Source organism: Syngnathus scovelli, chromosome 4, assembly GCF_024217435.2.
Source record: "Syngnathus scovelli strain Florida chromosome 4, RoL_Ssco_1.2, whole genome shotgun sequence".
In the NCBI taxonomy this organism is placed as follows: Eukaryota; Metazoa; Chordata; class Actinopteri; order Syngnathiformes; family Syngnathidae; genus Syngnathus; species Syngnathus scovelli.
Window position 1 is genome coordinate 6,138,841 of NC_090850.1, and position 21,721 is coordinate 6,160,561.

The following is a 21,721-nucleotide window of genomic DNA, read 5'->3' on the forward strand; positions in this document are numbered from 1 at the left end:
GAAGGGTCTCTCCTGACGTCCACTGTCATCTCCACGGTCTTGAGTGGGTTCAGCTTAAGGTGGTGGACCAGCCGCTCCACTTCCTGTCTGTACGCAGTCTCATCACCGTCCCGGATCAGTCCGATGAGAGTGGTGTCATCCACATACTTCAGGAGCTTCACAAAAGAGTTGCCTGAGGAGAAATCATTGGTATAGTGAGAGAAGAGCAGTGGGGAGAGGACACACCCCTGGGGGGCACCAGTGTTGGTGGTCCGGGTGTCTGATGTGATGGTCCCCAGCCTCACATAGGAAGCTGGTGATCCACTGACAGGTGGAGCAGGCACCGCAGGCTGGATGAGCTTCTGGTGGAGGATGTCAGGAGCGATGGTGTTGAACGCCGAGCTGAAGTCCACAAACAGGATCCTGGTATACGTCCCTGGGGTGTCTCGGTCTTGCAGTATGTAGGGCAGTCACACGTTGACCGCATTGTCCACCAACCTGTTTGCCTGGTAGGCAAACCGCAGGGGGTCGAGCAGGGGGCCCATAATGTACTTCAGGTGGTTCAACACCAACCTCTCAAAGGATTTCATGACCACAGATGTCAGGGCGACAGGTCTGTAATCATTCAAACCTGTGATGGTGGGCTTTTTGATAACCAGTACAATGGTGGAGCTCTTGAAGCACGAGGGAACCTCACACAGTTCCAGGGAACGGTCAAAGACCCGTGCAAAGGTGGGTGCCAGTTGTTCAGCACAGACTCTCAAGCAGGAGGGGGACACGCCGTCTGGGCCTGGTGCCTTACTGACCTTTTGTCTCCGGAACATCTGACACACCTCCTCCTCACGGATCTGGAGTGCAGGCGCGGCTTCTGAAAGAGAGAGAGTAGGTGATAACGACAATGGAGGTGTGGCCAGTGGGGTTGTGGGTGGAGGTGTGTGTGTTGATTGTACTGCAGGAGGTCCTGTTGTGTGGGTGGACCGTTTAAACCTGCAGTAAAACCTGTTTAGCTGGTTTGCAAGCCTTGGGTTCTCTACAGCAGTGGTCCCCAACCTTTTTATGCGCCACGGACTGGTTATGTGTCAGAAATATTTTCACAGATCGGCCTTTATATAGATAAATAATACATTTATATGAATAAATAATACATTTATAATAAATATATAAATATGATGAAATAAAATGATATGACTGGCATAAAAACAAGTATAAACGACATAAAAATAAAACTCACCATTATGTTGAATTAGTGGGAGCACTGAGCTTGTTTCTGAGAAACGAACCGGTCCCATCTAGACGTAATCGGAGACATTGACACCCGAAGTGGTTAAGGTTTGTCTTTTAATGCAGGATGCTTGGTCTCCATGTGCCGAAGGCTTCATTGCCTCGTTAGATAGCCTGTCGCCACATATTATGCAGAGTGGGCTTAGCGCATCAGTCACCTGAGGCGATAAATCCATATTTTGAGTAGGACTCCAGAAATGTTATTTTAAATGCAGCTTTCCTTTTCTTAGAAGTTGTAGCCTCTTCTTCTTCCGTCTCCTCGTTGGGCTTGAACCGACGGATTTAATTGGGAAAGAATCGCCAATTTTTTATATTTTTCAAAGTAAATTTTTACTCATTTTTGCTCGCTTTGCAGGCTCGACTGGGGAAACATGTCACGTGATCGGGACGAGCGTCTTGACCTGAATTAATTGATAGTCGCTTTTTCTGTGCGGCTTGGCGGCCCGGCACCATGTGACCCGCGGACCGATACCGTGATGCTCTGCAGGCCGTTCCACACTGTTGAGGGATCAGGATTGGCAGAGAGGTGTCTGCCCAGGCTCTCCCCATAACACCTCTTGGCTTTCCTGACCTCTTGGTTCAGTGTGTTCCTGGTCTGCCTAAACAGGTCCCGGTCCCCACTCCTGTAGGCCTCCTCCTTGGCTTTGCGCAGCATCCTGAGGTTTGGTGTAAACCAAGGTTTGTTGTTGTTGTACGCGCAGAAGGTCGTAGTCTGCACACACAAGTTCTCACAAAAGCTAATGTATGATGTCACAGTATTGGTGAATTCATGCAGGTCTGAAGCTGCAGCTTCAAAAACACCCCAATCGATGCAGTCAAAGCAGGCCTGTAGGTCCTGCTTTGACTCGACTGTACATTTCCTCACAGTCCTCACCACAGGCTTAGATGTTTTTTAATTTCTGCCTGTAGGTTGAGATCAGATGAACTAGACAGTGATCTGAGACTCCTAAAGCTGCACAGGGCACAGAGCGGTATGCGTCCTTTATTACGGTGTAGCAGTGATTTAGTGTCTGTGTCCCTCTGGTGGAAAACGTTAGGTGCTGTCTGTATTTGGGGAGTTCGTGTGCGAGGTTTGCTCTGTTAAAATCACCCAGAACAATGATCAGTGAGTTTGGTCATTTTTTCTCCATGTCTGTTACCTGGTCAGCTAGCAGCTGCGTGGCTTCGATCGCATGTGCGTGTGGTGAAATGTAAACAGCGGCCATAACGATCGAGGAGAACTAACGTGGTGAATAAAAGTAGACGTGGACATGGTGGTGCAGGACCTCAACGACAACGCGCCTGTCTTCCAGAAGCCTGCGTACTTGGCCGTGCTGCCTGAGAACGCCATGATCGGAACCAGTGTCCTACAGGTGTCTGATCAAGACTCGGATAAGAACTCCAGGGTGAGCTACGAGATGGTGTCGGACATCCACAACAGCAGCGACTACTTCCACGTGGAGTGCAACTGCGGCCTGCTGCTGACGGCGCGGCTGCTTGACTACGAGCGCAGGCTGCGCTTCAATTTTGTGGTGCGTGCGACGAACGGGGCGATCCGACGCTCAGCAGCATCGTCAGCATTATGGTGGGCGTGGCTGACACCAACGACAACCCGCCCGACTTCAGCCGGACACTCTACGAGACCTTTGGCAGCCGGCTGGCGCCGCCAGGACATTTTGTCACCTGCGATCCGGCCTCGGACACCGACATGGGAGACACTCAGAGGCTCAGGTATAGAAGAACCTTGAAGTCACATCTTAAATGAACCGGGAGCCAATGTAAGTTGGCTAATATTGGGGTAATGTGATCAAATTTTCTCTTCCGTGTGAACAGTCTCGCCGAAGCATTTTGTACTAACTGTAGATGAAATGCCACTTTTCAGCTAGTTTTCTTTTTCCATCCTGATGTTAGCCTGTGTATGTACATATATATTAAAAATGAAATTTTGCTTTTGAATTTAAATCTGTAAGTTGCTATATCCCTGCTAAACCAAATTAAACTGGTAAATATCAAATCAAAAACTGTGAAATCAGGAACCATCGATGCTCCTGCAAAGATCTCTCTTGTTGACTCTTACAAGTGGCATTCAGCTGCAATCTTACAAATTAAACTGCCTTCTTTATTCTCACGATTTCTGATAAAACAATCTACTAATCTGGAAACATATCACATGACAAATATTCAACAAATTAATCATAATATTGTTGCTGTCCATCAAAAAATGAAACTAGAGTTTGCGCAATTATTAATCTTCATCAGTCGATTTAATCTCTTCTCACAAAATGTCTAGCCTATTAACCTATCTGAACAAGACATTTACAATTCAAAGGGACCAACACAGTACCATATTTTCTGCACCATAAGGCGCTTCGGGTTAAAAGGTGCAGACTCAATTGCGGGGTCTATTTTGTATTTAATCCACACATAGGGCGCACCGCATTATAGGGCGCATGCATGCCATGATTTACGGCAAACAATAAAACATCATGGGAGCAAGACAGTGAGTTCGGTTGTACTTTATTCTACTGTTTAACCATTTACTCTACTGTACTCACATTACTGTTACTCGATATTCATTCGCAAATCTGTCCAAGTCCTCATTTGCTGTATCCAAATTAAACAGTTGGGCAAGTTCGCTACTAAACATGCCAAGTTCCCTCTCATTGTCTTGTCCTCACGTTGCTCTTCTGCAATGAACCTGGCTTTCCAAAAAGCTTTAATTGTGCCTTGCAAGCATTTCTTTGTCCATGCCATTTTAGAGGGTCCTAATGCTGTTTACTTTGCACAAACGATAGTATTTATTTACCAATGGCGGCGGAGGTACGTACTCCTCTCCGTGTTACGTCCAGTCCTCTGATTGTTTTTTGCCCCAATCTACATAAAACTAATGTCCGCTGATTGGTTTATCGGGTCTTCACATTACACCTGAATATTACGGAAGCCACACAAAACAACTTTACAGATTTTGGAATTTGGTCCACACAAGGCACACCTTATTGAAAGACGCACCTTTGTTTTTTGAGAAAATTAAAGGCTTTTAAGTGTGCCTCATGGTGCAGAAAATAGGGTACTCCAAATCTTTCCTCTTGAGCGCATACTTTTTATGTAAAGCATCATTGACTAACTATTGACCCAAATGTATCCTTAATTTGATCCCAATCAACTAATACTCCTTCCTTCTCACTTTGCTTGCAGCTATTTTGATAACAAAAAGAGTGACTCCATGCTGTCACAGCTCACGTACATCTGCCCGTCGATCTGCCAGCTAACGTGTCCCCAGTCCGAAAGCAACCTGCCATGTACGAGCTCCTGCTCTCAGATGGTGTCTGCGCAGTGTCTTTGCTGCTCCTTCTCTGTCAGCGTTCCAGTCTCCCACTTCCCTTTTACAAAATAAACCAGTGTCGCATTTGGTCATCCTGTCCTGCTTCTGACAGTATGAACTGACCAACTCACGACCAGTGCACAAATTCCTGGAATGGATCAAGTGGTTCGCGTGGAGGGTCATCAACAAACTATCCGAGGAGGTGAAGAATCTCACCCAGCTGATGCATCAGGTGTGCCAGAACCTAGCGCCCACAACCGCTTTGCCAACTCCGATTTGCCCTGCGCAGTTGCGCCCAAAACCTGAGGCCCCACCAGCCACTGCACCAATGTCGGTTCCGGATGTTCTGGAACCAAAGGTCGGAAGCCCGTAAAGATTCGACGGTAATCCCCGACAGGTTCGTGCATTTTTGTCGAGCTGCCAAATTCAATTCTCCTTTCAGCCTTGGTCTTTTTCCACCGAGGCCACAAAGGTGCCCATCTTAATCTTCTCAAAAACCATGCCTGAACACAACATCAATGTTCAGTCTGTTCTGCACCGCCTGTACATCCGAGCCTTGCCGACCTGTGACCTCCAGCCGGCCCCCTGCTGGGTTTCTCCAGCCCCTGCCAGTACTGCGGCGACCATGGTGCCGCATCCTTTTGCCCTCCAATGGGAACATGGTCATCCTCATGGTAGTGGACCGTTTATTTTAGTAAAATGGCACACGTCTCCCTGCTCAAGCTACCATCGGCAAAATAGAGCATGTCCTCTCCCCGTGCTTGAATGACTTTCCTCTGGGCACTCCGGTTTACTACCATATTCCAAAGACATGCATGATAGGCCGATTCACCACTCCAAATTGCCCATAGGTGCGAATAGTTGTCTGTGTGCCCTGCAACCAGTTCTGGGTGTATCCCGCCTACTGCCCGAAGTCAGCTGGGATAGGCTCCGGCGCGCTCGCAACCCGCGTGAGGATAAGTGGTTCAGATGGAGGGATGGCTATTGTAACCCAACACCATGACTTTTACCTGACCTGAAGCTTTCAAGCAATACTATAACAAATGTCAATTTTTAAAACATGGGTTGATACTTATATGGACCCAGAAAATGGAAATGTCTGGATAAATCCTTCTTGCATGTAATCCAATATCTATTTCAATGCAGCGACTCAGTATTTGCATCCACTCACAAATGAACTAGGAATATTGTTTATACATAGATTTGTGTAAATGTAAAACCTTTCTGTACTTATATCAAAAACGGATTTTGAGACAAATTTCATTTTATTGAAATAACAACTGAGAGATAACGGCAGACAGACACACAAACATGCAAAATACAAACTACTTAACGTAAAATAGTTTTACTTGAGATGTATAATAATAATAATAATAATAATAATAATAATAATTATTATTATTATTATTATTGAGCAATGGGACCAAAAAAGGATCAGGGAATGGCCGATGCTTTGGAAGAATTCAAAAATCAGCTGAAAACTCTAGGAGCTCTGGGGGGAAAAAAAATCAGCAGAGAACGCTCAACACTCTTCAAGAGACTGGAGGGGAGATCAGAGACATTAAGAGGAGTATTATGGAAATGGAGACTCGATTGATTGGATTAGAAACCAAGAAATTGCATTTCTCAAAGCTGCGAATCCCAAGAAAGACCAGCTGATAAAAATTCTCACCAACAGAGTAGAAGATATCGACCAACAATATAAACTCAATGATATGATCCTCTCTGGGCTCAAGATTTTGCCTAGACGTCTGCACAAATGTAAAACCTGTCTAAAAGTACTTACATTGAATATGGGTTTTGATACGAATGTCAAACATTACACTAAATTGTTTCCTAATGCTGAAATATTTTGTGTACATTATCATGTTTCTAAGGGTGTATTCAGACCTAACTGTTTGGTCCACTTTAAAAGGACCAGGGTTCCATTCTAACACTGGTCCGGACCTTTTATGCAGGTGTGAATACACGCAAACAAATCCTGGTGCGGATTAAAGATGTGATTTAGACCACAAAAGTGGTTCGCTTCCAAACAAATTCTGGTGCGGTTCGCTTCAGGTGTGAATACAAACAGCGTAGATCTGAACCAACAGCACAATTATGCAGAGCAGGAATGCAGGACATAGGACTCGCATGTTTTCGTCTGTTTCCAGGTCTGTGCTCTGTGTGCCGCCCTGGTCATTGTTGTCCAATGGGAGCACAGATCGTTAGAAGCGTGGATGTGTTTACAAAATATATTTCACTCGCAAAATGTACAGTATGAATAGGAACCAGACTAAACGAAAAAAATTAGGTCTGCTTTTGGCCCAGACCAAACAGGCGGACTAAAGGACTTTTTGCTCTGAATACACCCTTAGTCAAATTAGATAAGAACTCTGTGATACAGCAGTTTAAGCTCACTGGACCTTGTTCATATCCACCTCTTCCCAATATGAACCTAATAACCCTAACCCTGACTGCATTAGAAGAGCCTCAAGCATTTGTGGTACCTTTTGATCAAATATCTGTGAAAGATGAGTGTCATGCCCTCTTCCAGCCAGCTGTGAGGGGACTGCCATGTGACTCTAAGAGGGTGTGTGCCTGTGTCCATGCGTGTGTGCATGCGTGCATACGCGTGCGTGTGTGTGAGTGAGTGAGTGAGTGAGTGAGTGAGTGAGTGAGTGAGTGAGTGAGTGAGTGAGTGAGTGAGTGAGTGAGTGAGAGAGAGAGAGAGAGAGAGAGAGAGAGAGAGAGAGAGAGAGAGAGAGAGAGAGAGAGAGAGAGAATGTGTGGTTATTGTAGCAGGAGAAACTGCTGAGTGTGACGTGATGGCATTTTTGCATTAGTACTTGTGCGAACAAGAGAGTTGGGAGCAGTTGTTTTCAGGACTCACAGGGAAGATACCCTTGGGAACTTCTGACTGAAGATAATGAAGATGGCTGAGGTAAGAAGATAATTTCATAAAGTCTGTTTATTCCCACACTGCAGTGAAGCAAGTTTGATAAATGTAAACTGAAGTAAAACTGTGTAGATCCCTGACAGGTACAACTTGGCTTTTTTGGAGGTATTAGTACATTTGCCACATTCATTAACTTTTATCCCTATTTGAAATTCTATAGCAGTCATTGTGATTAGGATAATAACTACTACCCATCAAAATATCACTTCATATAAAATGACCACCCGACAATTTAAATAACCGGATTGCTACGTTTTGATGCCAGACGCACGCATTTAATTTACATTCAGGAAAGGTTTTAAATACACATTCCAATATTTCCTTTTTATTATTCTTAACCATTTATTCCATTAATGTCCATTTAAGCGGGACTTTAATTTATCTCGAACAGTGGTTCTTAACTTTGTTGGCGGTACCAAACCCCACCAGTTTCATATGCGCATTCACTGAACCCCTCTTTAATTAAAAATAAAATATTTTTTTTCAAATTCAAGACATCATTGTTTTTTTACTGGCGCACAAAATGACCCAAGCTTGAACATCCCCTTGTTCAAAGTACAAAACCAACACAATGCATGAACTCAAAACAAATTACATACCTGCAAATAAGTGTGACTTCTGCTGTTGCCTTTGCGAGACCAGTTTAGATATGCGTCATCACATATTTACACGATAAATCAGGTGTGTTTGGACCTGTGGAGGCTCTGCCGAACCACTAGGGTTTGATCGAACCCAGGTTAAGAGCCACTGATCTAGCACAATCTTTATTTTATCTTTATATTTAAATGTATTTTGTTATAGGTTAATAATCATAGCTACAATCAAATTTTTCATCATCTCAAAGTCAACTAAAAATGCACACAGGAGTGGTACTTGTTAGGGTTTTTCAAATTATCCTTATCGTATGATTATGTTGGAATGCAACCGGTAATAAATAACCTACCTTGTCTCAGCCTACACAAGGTCGTAAAACATCCCCTGATATGTTTTGACTAGAGCACAAGGGCTTCCTATTCAGTCTACTCTTACCCCCACTCTTTCTCTTAATAAATATGTCCTTGCAGTTGGGAGAGTTTCAGACTTCATTCCTTCAACGGGTGAACTCTCCACCTGCAGGTGTCTAAAAGGACTTGCTTGTCTCCCGTGTGGTTCTTGCAAAATAAGTTGGAGTGAGCGAATCTCTAACAGTACTTGTACATTGTAACAATGTAATGCTCATGATCTCATTCATCCATTCTTTGTACCACTTAGCCTCACTAAAGTTCCAGGTGTGCTGAAGCCTATCCTAGCTGAATTTTAAATGAGAAATGAAATTCTATAGCGGTCATTTTGTTATTTAAAATTAACTTATGGATATGCACAATATACACGCTGCTTTTACCAAAAATATTTTGTTTATACTATGTTAAAAAGAGATTTGGATATTAACTACTACCTATCAAAATATGATGTTGAAAAAGTGACCATATCAATTCATATAAACTGACCACATGACAATTTAGATAACCGGATCGCTACGCTTTGATGCCAGACGCACGCATCTGATTTATATTCAGGAAAGTTTTTTTAATACACATTCCAATATTTCCTTTTTATTATTCTTACCCATTTATTGCATTAACGTCCATTTAAGCGGGCCTTTAATTTATCTACCAAAATCTCTATATTTGAATGTATTTTGTTATACGTTAATAATCATAGCTACAATCCAATTTATCTATCATCTCAAAGTGAACTAAAATGCATACATGTTTGGTACTTGTACAGTGGAATACTGTCATGCTCATGATCTCATCTATCCATTCTCTGTACCACTTAGCCTCACTAAAGTTCCAGGTGTGCTGGAGCCTATCCGAGCCGACTTTTATATGAGAAATGAAATTCTATAGCAGTCATTGTATTATTTGAAATTAACTTATGGATATGCACAATATACACACTGCTTTAACCAAAATAATTTTGATTATACTATATTAAAAAGAGATTTTGATATGAATTACTACCCATCAAAATATGATGTTGAAAAAATAACCATATCATTTCATACAAATAAATAGCCGGATCGCTACGTTTTGATGCCAGACGCATGCATCTATGTAACTTACATTCAGGAAAGGTTTTTAATACACATTCCAATATTTCCTTTTTATTATTCTTAACCATTTATTTATTGCTATTTGCAATAGCATTAACTTTCATTGAATCAAGCCTTTAATTTTTCTAGAAAAATATCTATATTCAAATTTATTTTGTTATACATTAATAATCATAGCTACAATCCAATTTTATATCATCTTGAAGTGAACTATAAATGAATACATGTTTGGTACCTGTAAATTGTAATATTGTCATGCTCATGATCTTATTCTCTGTACCATTTAGCCTCACTAAAGTTCCAGGTGTGCTGGAGCCGATCCTAGCTGACTTTTAGATGAGAGGTGGAATGCGAAATGGCAATGGATGCCAGCACACTGCCATGCATATTTTTAGAATGTGGGAGAAAACCGCAGAACCCAGAGATAACCAACACAGACTCAGGGAAAACATGGAAAGTCCACATAGCCCCAATGCAAATGCTGCGATGTTAGTCATAGATAATCAGCCTATTGGGGCGGATACACCACATTTTGGTGCATGTTTGCATCGACTTTTATTTTTAATATTAATCTGAAGTCTGAAAAACAATCATGAATAGGTTACTTGAGATGTTAAGATGTCTAAAGGTACATCACACTGGTGACCTGTTGGCCAGTAGCTGCTTTGGGGATAAATTGTTTGCGTACTTCATTCAAAGATAATAGTTGTAATTGAGAGATTAAAATTTAACTTGTATTGAATGTTTTAAAACTTAAGTTGGACTAGAACATCTTAGGGAGTTATTCATTTGTTACAGTTTCATTTAACTTTATAAGACATGTTTCTGAGCTTTGCAGCTCCCTGTGCTTTGTGTTACAATTAAAAGTTGGTATCTTCTCTACGGATTGAATTGTATTGTATTAAACAAACATTTACATGTGCTTAAAGCCATTTACAGGAAATTAAGTCGTTTGAATAATTAAAAATGTTAACGGCAAAATTTTCCCTGTACCGCAAAAAAATATTGGCTCCAAACATCAGTATCGGCCTTGAAAAAATAATATATCAGTCTATCACAAACGTGTAAAATAAACACTAAGCATTTGGAGTAGAGAACATTGTGGTTATTTTGCAAAGCTGGCCCTGGCCAATATGGCAACCCTTCACTTACATACACTTAAAAAAGTTTCATATTTACCATTGTTATTAATTTATAAGATTTTCTGTGGTCACATCAAAAAATTTTCCTTTCTCGCCACTAGGTTGTAACGAGAACTGATACTTTGGTACCAAGTCAAAGGCAATATTCTAAAAAATGACGGTACTGCCTTTTCAGCAATACCTGAAGTAACATTGGTAACAAAGGAAGGAGGGAGATGAGGCTGCCTCTTTTGTTTTGTTTAGGGGGGTGTAAATGAGCGGTTATCTAGCAACCCATGCAGCGTCTGATGACGTGCTTCCCTGCTACTTGTGCTCACAGCATGCAACATGGCAGTGGCACGTGCATTGGCGTCATCTACAACTGCAGCAATAGCAGCACCTCTATTTGTTGAAAAGAAAAACACCAAACAGTCACGTTTTGTGCATTTAGGGTACTTTGCATTTGGGGTTGATGAGCGGGGATTAATCGTTGATCCTCAAATATCTGTATGTGAAAGATGCCGTCACCGTTTCTAGACAAGAAGGGAAACACATCCAACTTAGCGAAACATCTAAAACAGGGGTCTCAAATTCAATTTACCTGGGTGGAGGCAGAGTCTGGGTGAGGCTGGGCCGCATCAGGATTTCCACAAGAAAAGCGGTGATAAAACATTCCAATGTTCTCAAATATCTTAACACAAAATAATGAATTAAATAAATAAATGAAAAATGAATCAAATCAATCAATCTGTAATAATAAAATAATGATCATACAGCAGATACAGACGACTGAAGAAACCACATATTGACTGACGAGAAAAGCGCTGCTAAAACATTCCAATGTTCTCAAATATCTTTATTTTTAACACAAAATAATAAATAAATAAAAAAAAACTGCCTTCGCAATCATCCCACTAACGACATAGCTAGCTTCGACTGCTGCATTATTCTCTGTGGTTGCTGTTTAAAAGAAGTCGTGTTGCCTCAGCAGACGTTAGTGTAAGGCTGGCAACCAAAAATACCAGGGAGATGAGAGAGCCAACCCTCTCTCATCTCGCTGGTATTTTTCGTACTCATCAGCATGTCTAGTGGTATAATGACGTTTCAAATTGTATTCCTTGTGCACCGCAACATTTTCAGTGCAAAAATGACACGTCGGGGTGCCCTTGTGCTCAACAAAGAAATATTGCACTCCCCACTTTTCGTGAAATTGTCTGTGCGCATCACCGACCTTTCTCTTCACTGCAGGCTTTGAAAGAGACATCTTTGGGGCTCTGTAATATGTGATTCCACTTGGAGTCAGTCTCGGGTTTAACTTTAACTTTCAGTTGCGCGGGGCTATGGCGCATGCGCACTATCGCTCTCAGATCGTTATCGGAGAAAGGCGTATACATGGCAGATCGTATCGGATAACGACGAATGTCATGTGAATGCACTTACTGTTAAGTTTAAGTTTCACTCACGACGCGCCTTCAATTAATTGGAGGACTGTTGGCGCCGAGCGGAGTCAGCGGCTTCACGGTTTCTCCTCCGCCCAACTGACTGGAGAAATGAATAAGTGAGCGAGGAGATGTCCCGCCCTTCAGAGCCATATACCTCACCGTGATTGGTTCATTCAGCTCCGCACACGACAAGTGTCATTTATATCAATCTTGCGGGCCGCACTGACATTAATCTTTCTGATCTAAAAGAACGACATCCAGACTTGTACAAAGAATTCAAGGTGAGTGCATTTTGATTCCTGTGTTACCGTTGTTGCCCACATCTAATAACGTTGCTATAAGTTTAGCCTTTATGAGCTGTTTGGCGATGTACCGTTAACTTTATGTCCAGCATCGTATAGCACAGGGGTGGCCAACCAGACTAAGAGCCACGATTTTTACTGTTACCGCAATGAGCCACATCATACACATGAACTACCCCCAGGCCCCCACCAGTCAGAGACTAGCGCCACATGTTTTATTGTGTTACCGCAAAGAGCCACATCATACACAAGCACACGAAAACTAAAACCACTCGAAGCGAAAACCCACGAACACTCCCCACAAATGTTGATATTTAGATTAGATTCAAATTTATTGTCATTGTACAGCACAAGTACAGTACAGCGAAAAGAACTTTGACATCCAACCAGAAGTGCAAAAAACAGTAAAGTGCAGAGTAAAAAGTAATACTGAGCAATAGGTACAGTGCAATGTTAGGTTACGGATTCTAGTTATTGATCTGACTCCAAATTGCGATCAACACTTAACACATAAATTGCTATGTCCTAATCCACACACTGGCGCACCTAACAATTTTGCGAGTTCGTTCTGTCAAAGAGAAGACCAGTAGATCAATTAGACCAAATTTACCAATTATTTATTCCTGACAAAGCGCACTAATACAGGCCTGGGTCCCGGGTCCCTCACACTAAAACTCGTGCGTTTTTGTGACCACCAAAAGACGACACATTGCCCAGAGTTTTAAAGAAACACAATATGAATATTAAAGCATGCAAAATATTGTGAGATGATTGGTGGATGGCCATCTCCTCCCCGTGTCGGTGCTATCGCGGAGGTCAGGTGGTTGGAATTTCCCGCGAAGTCCAAGACACATAGACGTGCTGTTGTTCCCATTCCCGACCTTGAGGTGTTCTCTCGTCCGGTACTCCCTGTCTGGGCCTATACACAACACTTCCAAGAAAACAAGTTCATGCAGTTTGCCTGCACATTCTTCGCCACCCACCAATCCACACGAGCACTCCAATACTAGATATTAATATGATTATAAGTTTAACACAACCTTAAAAAATATGTTTGCAAACTCCCAAAAGCACATTTCCGTTTAGCAATCAGGTAAATATGAGGTGTGTTATTCTATGCGGGATAATATACATGAGGGACGAGTACGGATATGACTAGCTAAGTATGTACAATAAGGTGCAGTAGAACAGATATTTGCAGGCGGTACTAGAATGCTAATTATGAATATAGGGTTATAAATATGCAACATAGTGTCAGTATAACCAGATATGAACAGATATGTACAAGGGGAGTAAGAGTGATGAATAAAAATATAGGATAGGAATGCAGTAAGTATATGCAGATATGGACAGTATATGCAGGTAATACAGGATGGGGGGTGAGGGGGGGATGCCACTGGGGCGGGTGATGACTAGTGATCAGAGTCCCTGTGCAAGGGGATGAGAGGGGTGGGGGGCGGGGGGGTGACTGGGTGTGGGGTTGTTGTGCTGCAGGGTACAGGGGGAACGTAAAGGAGCCGCATGTAACCAGGCAAGGAGCCGCATGCGGCGCGCGAGCTGCGGGTTGGCCACCCCTGGTATAGCATAATAATTAGGTAACGTTGCCAGGCAACCATTTACTGAATCGCTTAACGTAACATTAAACAACCCTGAAATAACGCATGTTATCAAACGTTATTAGTTGTTTTGCTTGTGTGTGTGTGTGTGCGTGCGTGTGTGCGTCCAGTTGTAATAGACTATCATTCATTATCATTCTGTCATTAAAATGTTTTTAATAGGATATCACAAAAACGGTTTCATCATCAGTGATGCAAAGAACTGTGTTAAAAAAAAACAGTGTTATGGTGTCGTTTTCTCATTAAGGGGATAAAATAATTACTTTCCCTGTCCCAACAAAGCTGTTGATGTTATTGATTGAATAAACTAACAGTGAATAAACAGTGATTGAATAAATGAACAGCGATTCAATAAACTAACAGTAATTCGAGCGGATGCTAGCCTAGACAAGTGCGGAGTTTTTGGGTTAACTCAAGTCAGTAAGCAATTGGTTAAGGCCAGTGTTTTAACACGTGTCAGTGTTTCAATATGCGTGGCGAAGCAAACTATTCTTTATTTTTTAATTTTTTTTCTCGAAGCACACGAGTCAGTAGTCACACAACACAAACGGAGAAGAGGCAGAAATGCAGAGACAGGAGCAAGCAGATGAAAACATTTTCAAGGTGACGATACAAACATTATTTCAAATTTATTGAGGTTAACGGCAAAAACATGCACACAATGTGTACATTATGTATTTTTTAACTAACGCAAATAGTTACCTTCTCTGGTAACGAGTAACTTTTATTATAGAGTAATTCAGTTATTTACTCAGTTACGTTTTTGAAAACGTGAGTAATTATAACATTACTTTTTAAAATCAATGTTCCCCAATATTGTTCGCCACAATACGTCTGTAAATTACTGCTTGCAATCTATATGTGTGCATGTGTTAGTACAGCCTCTGCTGTTTTCTACAGTCATTAAGCTATACCCACTAAATTAAATCTCAATTTCGTAAACTTTTCACAGTATCAGCCAGATGAGGACTTCAACGGGGAGGACAGACCAGAGCCAAGGCAGCAGCATCATCATACCCATCTAACAATAAAGGATGCTTTTCAGAAGCGCATAAAATATGACCCTGACTTCACATGAAGCAAATAAATTAGATTGGGAAGTTCTTCTATTCATATGCATGGTTCAAATCATTGTTTAATACTTGATGAAGGCTATATACTGCAACTGGTTAGTAAATAAGCACATTATTATTATTTTTTATACTTAAATGCTACATGCACTATGATGGACAGTATTTTATTTTATTATTTAATACTTGAAGGGTAACCTAGACTAACAAAACCCTAATTAACAAAAACAAAATTGAGGTAATCCGTCACGGTATTTCGGCGTCAATCAATTTAAAAACTATTCAACTGGTGTAACCTCTGTCTTTTACCTTCAATTATTGTCATTTAAAACGGACCTATACACATACTATATTTTTTTGCCCGAATTTGAAGTATTTAAATAGGATTGATTACTTAATGGAACAAATTATTTCAGTTTAACCTGAAAATGCTTCCTGAATGTAACCAATTTAATACATTGGAACTGGATGTACACACACACGCGGGCGCGCGCGCACGCACGCACACGCACACCCACACACCCTTCACACGCTTCATACAATAATCACACACACAAGAATCACATTCACACACCCAAAGACTCACCCATGTACACTACACACACCTGCTCTCAGATCCTTATGACCAAACGTGTGCCTATACCAGGGGTGGGCAAACTTTTTGACTTGCGGGCCGAATTGGGTTCTAAATTTTGACCGGGGGGCCGAACCAGGAGCAGATGGATGTAGTGTTTGTGTGAAGTAATATAAACGACCTGTAAAGGTCATTGCATAAAAGGTTTTGGCCTTTAGTAGGTAGTAAAGCGTGGATATTCAAAAAAAGTTTTTTGAAAACAAATGCATTTATTAACAGCATTAAAAAAAAAAAAAATCCCTAAAAAACTGCTATCAGTGATTCTCATAAAATACGACACTGTTATGAATAACAGTCTCCATCACTTCAGTGCCTGCAGGTCAGATTAATGAAAGATGTTTATCTTATGAGATCACATCAAACGGCAAACATTCTGGTAAGATTATTGGTGCTTCGCTCCCCTCCCTGAAGGACATTTACACCTCCCATCTCGCCCGCAAGGCAACCTCGATTGCCAGAGATGAGAGTCACCCGGCTCACTCTTTGTTTGACCTTCTGCCCTCTGGGATGAGGTACAGGAGCCTGCGCTCCCGCACCACCAGACTTGCCAACAGCTTCTTTCCCCAGGCTGTTAGGGCCCTGAACTCGCTACCCCCTTCTGCGTAGCATGTGGCACTGTTGCGCTATTTTCGGGAATGTCTGCTGTACGCGCACTTGCTCCTTTTTTTTTCTGCTCCTCTTATTTATTTATTTATTGTTGTGTTATTTATTCATTATTTATTCAGCACGCTTTTGTTATACTTGTTACTTGTTTGTCTGTTGTGAGCCATGTCTTGTCACCGTGGGATAGGGGGGAACGAAATTTCGGTTTCTTTGTGTGTCTTTGGCATGTGGAGAAATTGACAATAAAGCTGACTTTGACTTTGACTTTGATTCTGACCAAATATATCATCTTAAAGAATCGGTGAAAGCATACATCTAAATAAAGTAATCAAAACGGCAACACGGTGAGGGGTATCTAAAAATCAGAGCAGAGTTTTAACTCACAAACACCTGGTAACAGAGGTGAGGAAACGGGAAACACTTCCTTAAAGTAAGCCTTAAGAACTTTACAGGTTAAGATTAGTCACAAACAGGTGGTGCAGGTCCTTGAGCATCCTGCATTGTTTGAAAATGAGAATGGTCGCTAGTTTCAATCCCTGCTATTTGTACAAATCATATTCAAAATGCATTTTTTTACAACAAACTTGAAAGCCTCCCCTTCATTTTCAGTTGGAACAGTGTTGTTTGTCTCCCTTTTTTTGCTAGTATGTTATAGTCTGGAGTAAAATTTGTTGTGGTAATTCTTAGGAGAGATCCGAGGTTTTGGTCCGTTTACCTAGATCTGTGACGGGTTGATGTTGATGTTCATGTGGCTGAACGTCACGTCGCGTACGTCGAGCCAAATTGGCCACTCTTTTTAAACACTCGGCACTCAGTGTCCACCTTGCTTTTCCTTGGGCGACTCATTTTAATGGAAAGATTTCAGGGGGAGGTTTGTGGGTGGCTTTAGCGTAAAACTGTATCCGAAAGCTCGGCGCGCAAATTACAAGAATGCTGAAGTCACAGCCCACGCTCTAAATTCGGCACTGATACAAATAGAGCGCGAGTGCGCCATTTCCGTATATTGAGTACGTACACGCACTTGTGAGTGTGCACCAAGCTTTCTGACACGGCTTCCGGTAGTAAATGAGCAGGCGAGTGGTTCCCCATCTACTGGGGAAACGCAGTCATTGCAGGCAAAATTACCGAGAAAAAAAAAAAAAAAAGTTTAATAATACAATTTATTTAGGGTTGGCGGGCCGGATTAAACGGTCCCGTGGGCCGGATGTGGCCCGCGGGCCGTAGTTTGCCCATACCTGGCCTATACCCTTTTGCCAGTTTGCCTGTATGCCCCTCTGAGTCACAGTGCCTGTTACTTTTTTGCCAATAATTCAGTAAAGCAATCAAAACTGAACCACGTCTTCCCTCCTGTGTTCTGACCGACACCTGGGGGTGAAAAGAGCATAACCATCCGAGCCAACCCCCTATACAGTCCTCAGGCTCCCCAACAATAGCGGTAGCAGTTTGCATTATTTTGTTGCAATGCTTTTCCTTATTCAGATTTGTTTCAAGACTACAGTTTCAGTTCGACTTCACTTTGTTGGTTAATGCAGTTATTGCAATTTGTTTGTTTTATCACAGTAGGTAGGTTTAATTACATTTCAAAAACCAGAAGCCATTCATTTACAAATGTGATGGCACTTTAGTTTACATATTTAAATTTTCAGCTATTAAGATGTGATAGACAGTTTTTGCATGATTTGAATGAGGCAAAATAACATGCTTTTTCTCTGGAATATATTGTTATAATTGTTTGTTTCAGATGTACTGTAATTATTTTCTGTATAAAAATTAAATTTGGTGTTCAAAAAGTATTTTTCAAACTTGAGTCTTGAAAAAGATGGGGTCGTCTTATAATCAGGGTCGTCTTATATTTGGGCCAATACGGTACTTTTTTTGTCACACTGTAACATAATAGAATGATTAAGTTTGTAATATTTCAAAGGTTCAAAGATCTTCTTAAAAATGGTTGTTCACAATCTTCACATTTCCACATGAGCTGATACCTGAGAAAAAGTCTGTACTTGAAGTATAGGAAGGCGGGACAATTAAATTAACATATCTGCTTATGATATTGTAAAGAGAGCACTTACCAAAATAGGATCTTCTTTGCTCGTTGGTTCTCTTAAGTTAAAAATGATGTGACATTAGTACAGTATTTAATATTTAATGGGTTTACAAAAACTCAAAGTACATTGATTAACTTTAGGATTATGACTTAGTGAACGTAGTGGTGACCCTTGAGGTCTAGCGCGGAGGGCGCATCAGCTGGCCAGCAGGTGGAGAGAGGAAACACTTGGTCAATCAGTGCTGCAGGGACTTTAGTGCGCTCAGTAGTCAACGTGTGACTGTCGTGGTAGTACGTCATGTGATTTCTGTAATATTTTATTCCATACTAACTATGTCAGGCAAAAGAAGAAAGTAGTCAGATGAATATGTATACAACACGGATTCACATGTGTCATGGAATGTGATGGGAGTGAGCGTACTATTTGCATGATTTGCAATGCCAAGTTGAGCAACTCTTTTCTCGGACCGGCTAAACTAAAGGAGCACTTCTTGAAGCTGCATGGAAACATAGAATACATGAACACAACACTTGTTGAATTCAAGGTGAAGAGAGCCAAATTCAATGAAAAGGACCACTCTGCCTGCTCTTGGATTTATTGCTGTTAACAAACCAATCCTCACAGGATCGTACGAAATTGCTTACCTGATCACAAAACAGGGCAATTCATGAAATGTATTGGTTTTGTTCTTTGAAGAAGGTGATGTTCATGCACAGCTCTTTTGTGCACCAACATTTAAAACAACAATTACATTCTATGTCTTGAATTTGAAAAAATGTGCATACGAAACTGGTGGGGTTCGATACAACAAGGTTAAGAATCACTGCCATAGACATATTTAAATGCTGGAATGACCATTCCCAAGTGAACACAACTAAACTAAGCTGCACATAATGGCAAATAACATGAATGTTCTCGAGCGGGTCATTTTCTTGAAAAGGAATAGTATAGATATAGAGGTTGTGGGTTTGGCTACTGCCTTCCTGTGCAGAGTTTGAATGTTCTCCCCATGCCTACAGGGGTTTGCTCCAAGTAGTAGTTCAATTATCTCCCACATTTAAGGACATGCACGGTAGGCCGATTGAACACTAAATTTTCCGTCAGTGTGAGTGCGAAGGGTTGTTCATCCATGTGTACCCTGCGATTAGCTGGCAACCCTTTGCCTACTGCCTGGAGTCAGCTGGGATAGACCATAGGGTATAATTTTATCCATCCAACCATTTTGTGGATGAAACATGGGGGAGAATATTATCCATCCATTCATTTATCCATTGTCTACCAATAATCCGGGGTCAAGTTGCGGGGGCAGCAGCTTCAGCAGGTAAGCCCAGACTTCCCTCTCCATAGCCACCCTATTCAGCTGATCCCAGGGAATCCCAAGGCATTCCCGGACCAGCTGAGGGACATAGTCTCTCCAGCGTGTCCTGGGTCATCTCCGGGGTCTCCTGCCTAAGGAACATGCCCGGACACCTCACCATGGAGGCGTAATAATCAGGTGCCTGCGCCACCTTATTTGGCTCATCTCAACTCGGAAGAGCGGTGGCTTGACTCTGAGTCTGTCATGGATGACCGAGCTTCTCAACCCATCCCAAAGGGAGGGCGCGGACACACTGCGTCGGAAACCCATTTTGGCCGCTTGTATCTAGGAACGTGTTCTTTTGCTCATGACCCACAGCTTGTGACAGTAGGTGAGGGTGGGAACATACGTAGATCTACTGGTAAATCGAGAGCTTCGCCTTTCAGTTGAGCTCCTTCACAACTCATACAGAGTCCGCATCACAGCAGATAATGAACAAATCCGATATCCTGCTCCATTCTACCCTCACTCGTGAACAAGGTCTCAAGATTTGAACTTAAACCCCTCCACTTGAAGCAAAATCTCATCCCCGATCCAGAGTGGGCATTCCACCCTTTATTCCAGACTGAGGACGATGGTCTCAGATTTAGAGGTGCTGATTTTCATCCCAACCACTTTACACTCGGCTGCGAACCAGTCCAGTGAGAGATCCCAATTTGTAGAAGCCAACAGCACCACATCGTCTGCAAAACGCAGAGATGAGATACTGAGGCCGCCCCTCAACGCCTCGGCTACACCTAGAAATTCTGTCCATAAGAATTTTGAACAGAATCAGTGATAAAGTGCAGACTTGAAAAACCTGTACCAGAAACAAACCTGACTTACTACCATAAATGTGGACCAAACTTTGACATTGGTGGTACAGGGACGGAACTACCCTTACCAGTGGGCAGCCACCTAGCCCACTACGCGCCTAACTCCCAAGGCTCATTGAAGGGGAAGACCCACGTTTCTTTTTCAGGTTGCCTGGTCAGACTCCATGTGTGCAGGCCCGACCAACAGACACTCACCTTCGAGCCCCACCTGCAGGCCTGGCTTCAGTAGCAAAAACATCCACTACGATAAGAGGGGGTAGAAATTAATGAATCAAAAGCACATTTATAATGTGGGCTTGGGAAAATAATTACCTTCCTCTCTTTGAATGACCAGCAGCCGTCATGCATGTGTGTTGGGCTTGTGTGTGTGTGTGTGTGTGTGTGTGTGTGTGTGTGTGTATGTGTGTGTGTGTGTGTGCGTGCGTGTGCGTCTCAGAGGGTGTATGTTTCAGCCTGTTGAACATTCTGGTGCACCTGTATGAGATGTATATTGTGTTAAAGTAAGCAGCATCAGAACTGTTTTGATTAGCCTAACTGGACATTTTTTTTAGCTGTTCACTGATGAATTTTGCTACTGAGAGATGAGAAAAGTTTTTTTTTTTTTTTTTTTACTTGACCATAGTTAAAAGAGGAGGGTGAACACAAGCCAGAGCTAAAAATTAAAATTATTAAAATTGCTAAGATGAGATATTTACCTAAATGTTTATTGCTCTGTTTTTACTGTTCACATGAAAAATGATCATTTTCAAAACATTTTGAACGTTGACATTTATACTTTTTTTGGTAGGCTATCTGTTGCACTTTGTTGAATTGCAACTGTGACAACTTTAAGCCTGGAAAGCAGAAAAGACGTCAGTGTGAAAACTGCAAGCATGGCTGGGTTGCACACGGTAAGATCTGAAATGCTTTCTCATACAATTGACTTGGAGTTCCACAGCTCTGAAAATGGATGACAGGCCATTCGTAATTGACATTACTGTAATTTCTGGACTATAAACTGCACCAGATTATAAAATGCACCAGCTAAAATTAGGGGAAAATCTTGTTTTATTCATATACAAGCCACAGGTGTTTTATTGTTGCATTATCATTTGTAATAGAATATACACAAAGAGGATT

General features: G+C 41.9%; 1 protein-coding gene and 1 long non-coding RNA gene across 4 annotated transcripts in view; both read left to right on the forward strand.

Moving 5' to 3' along the window:
- The first annotated feature begins 7,387 nt into the window (after window positions 1-7,387).
- The window catches only part of LOC125967789 (zinc finger protein basonuclin-1), a 39,911-nt gene continuing 25,577 nt past the window's right edge, over window positions 7,388-21,721 (forward strand). For all 3 annotated transcript variants that reach the window (XM_049719156.1, XM_049719154.2, XM_049719155.2), the window contains exons 1-2: window positions 7,388-7,484; window positions 21,390-21,492. In XM_049719156.1, the coding sequence (XP_049575113.1) occupies window positions 7,470-7,484; window positions 21,390-21,492 (118 nt within the window). In that variant the 5' untranslated portion in view covers window positions 7,388-7,469. The remainder of the gene's footprint in view (window positions 7,485-21,389; window positions 21,493-21,721) is intronic.
- Window positions 12,301-16,043, forward strand: LOC137840222 (uncharacterized). The gene is made up of 3 exons (XR_011086729.1): window positions 12,301-12,438; window positions 14,595-14,678; window positions 15,028-16,043. It is a non-coding gene; the product is annotated as an uncharacterized lncRNA (long non-coding RNA).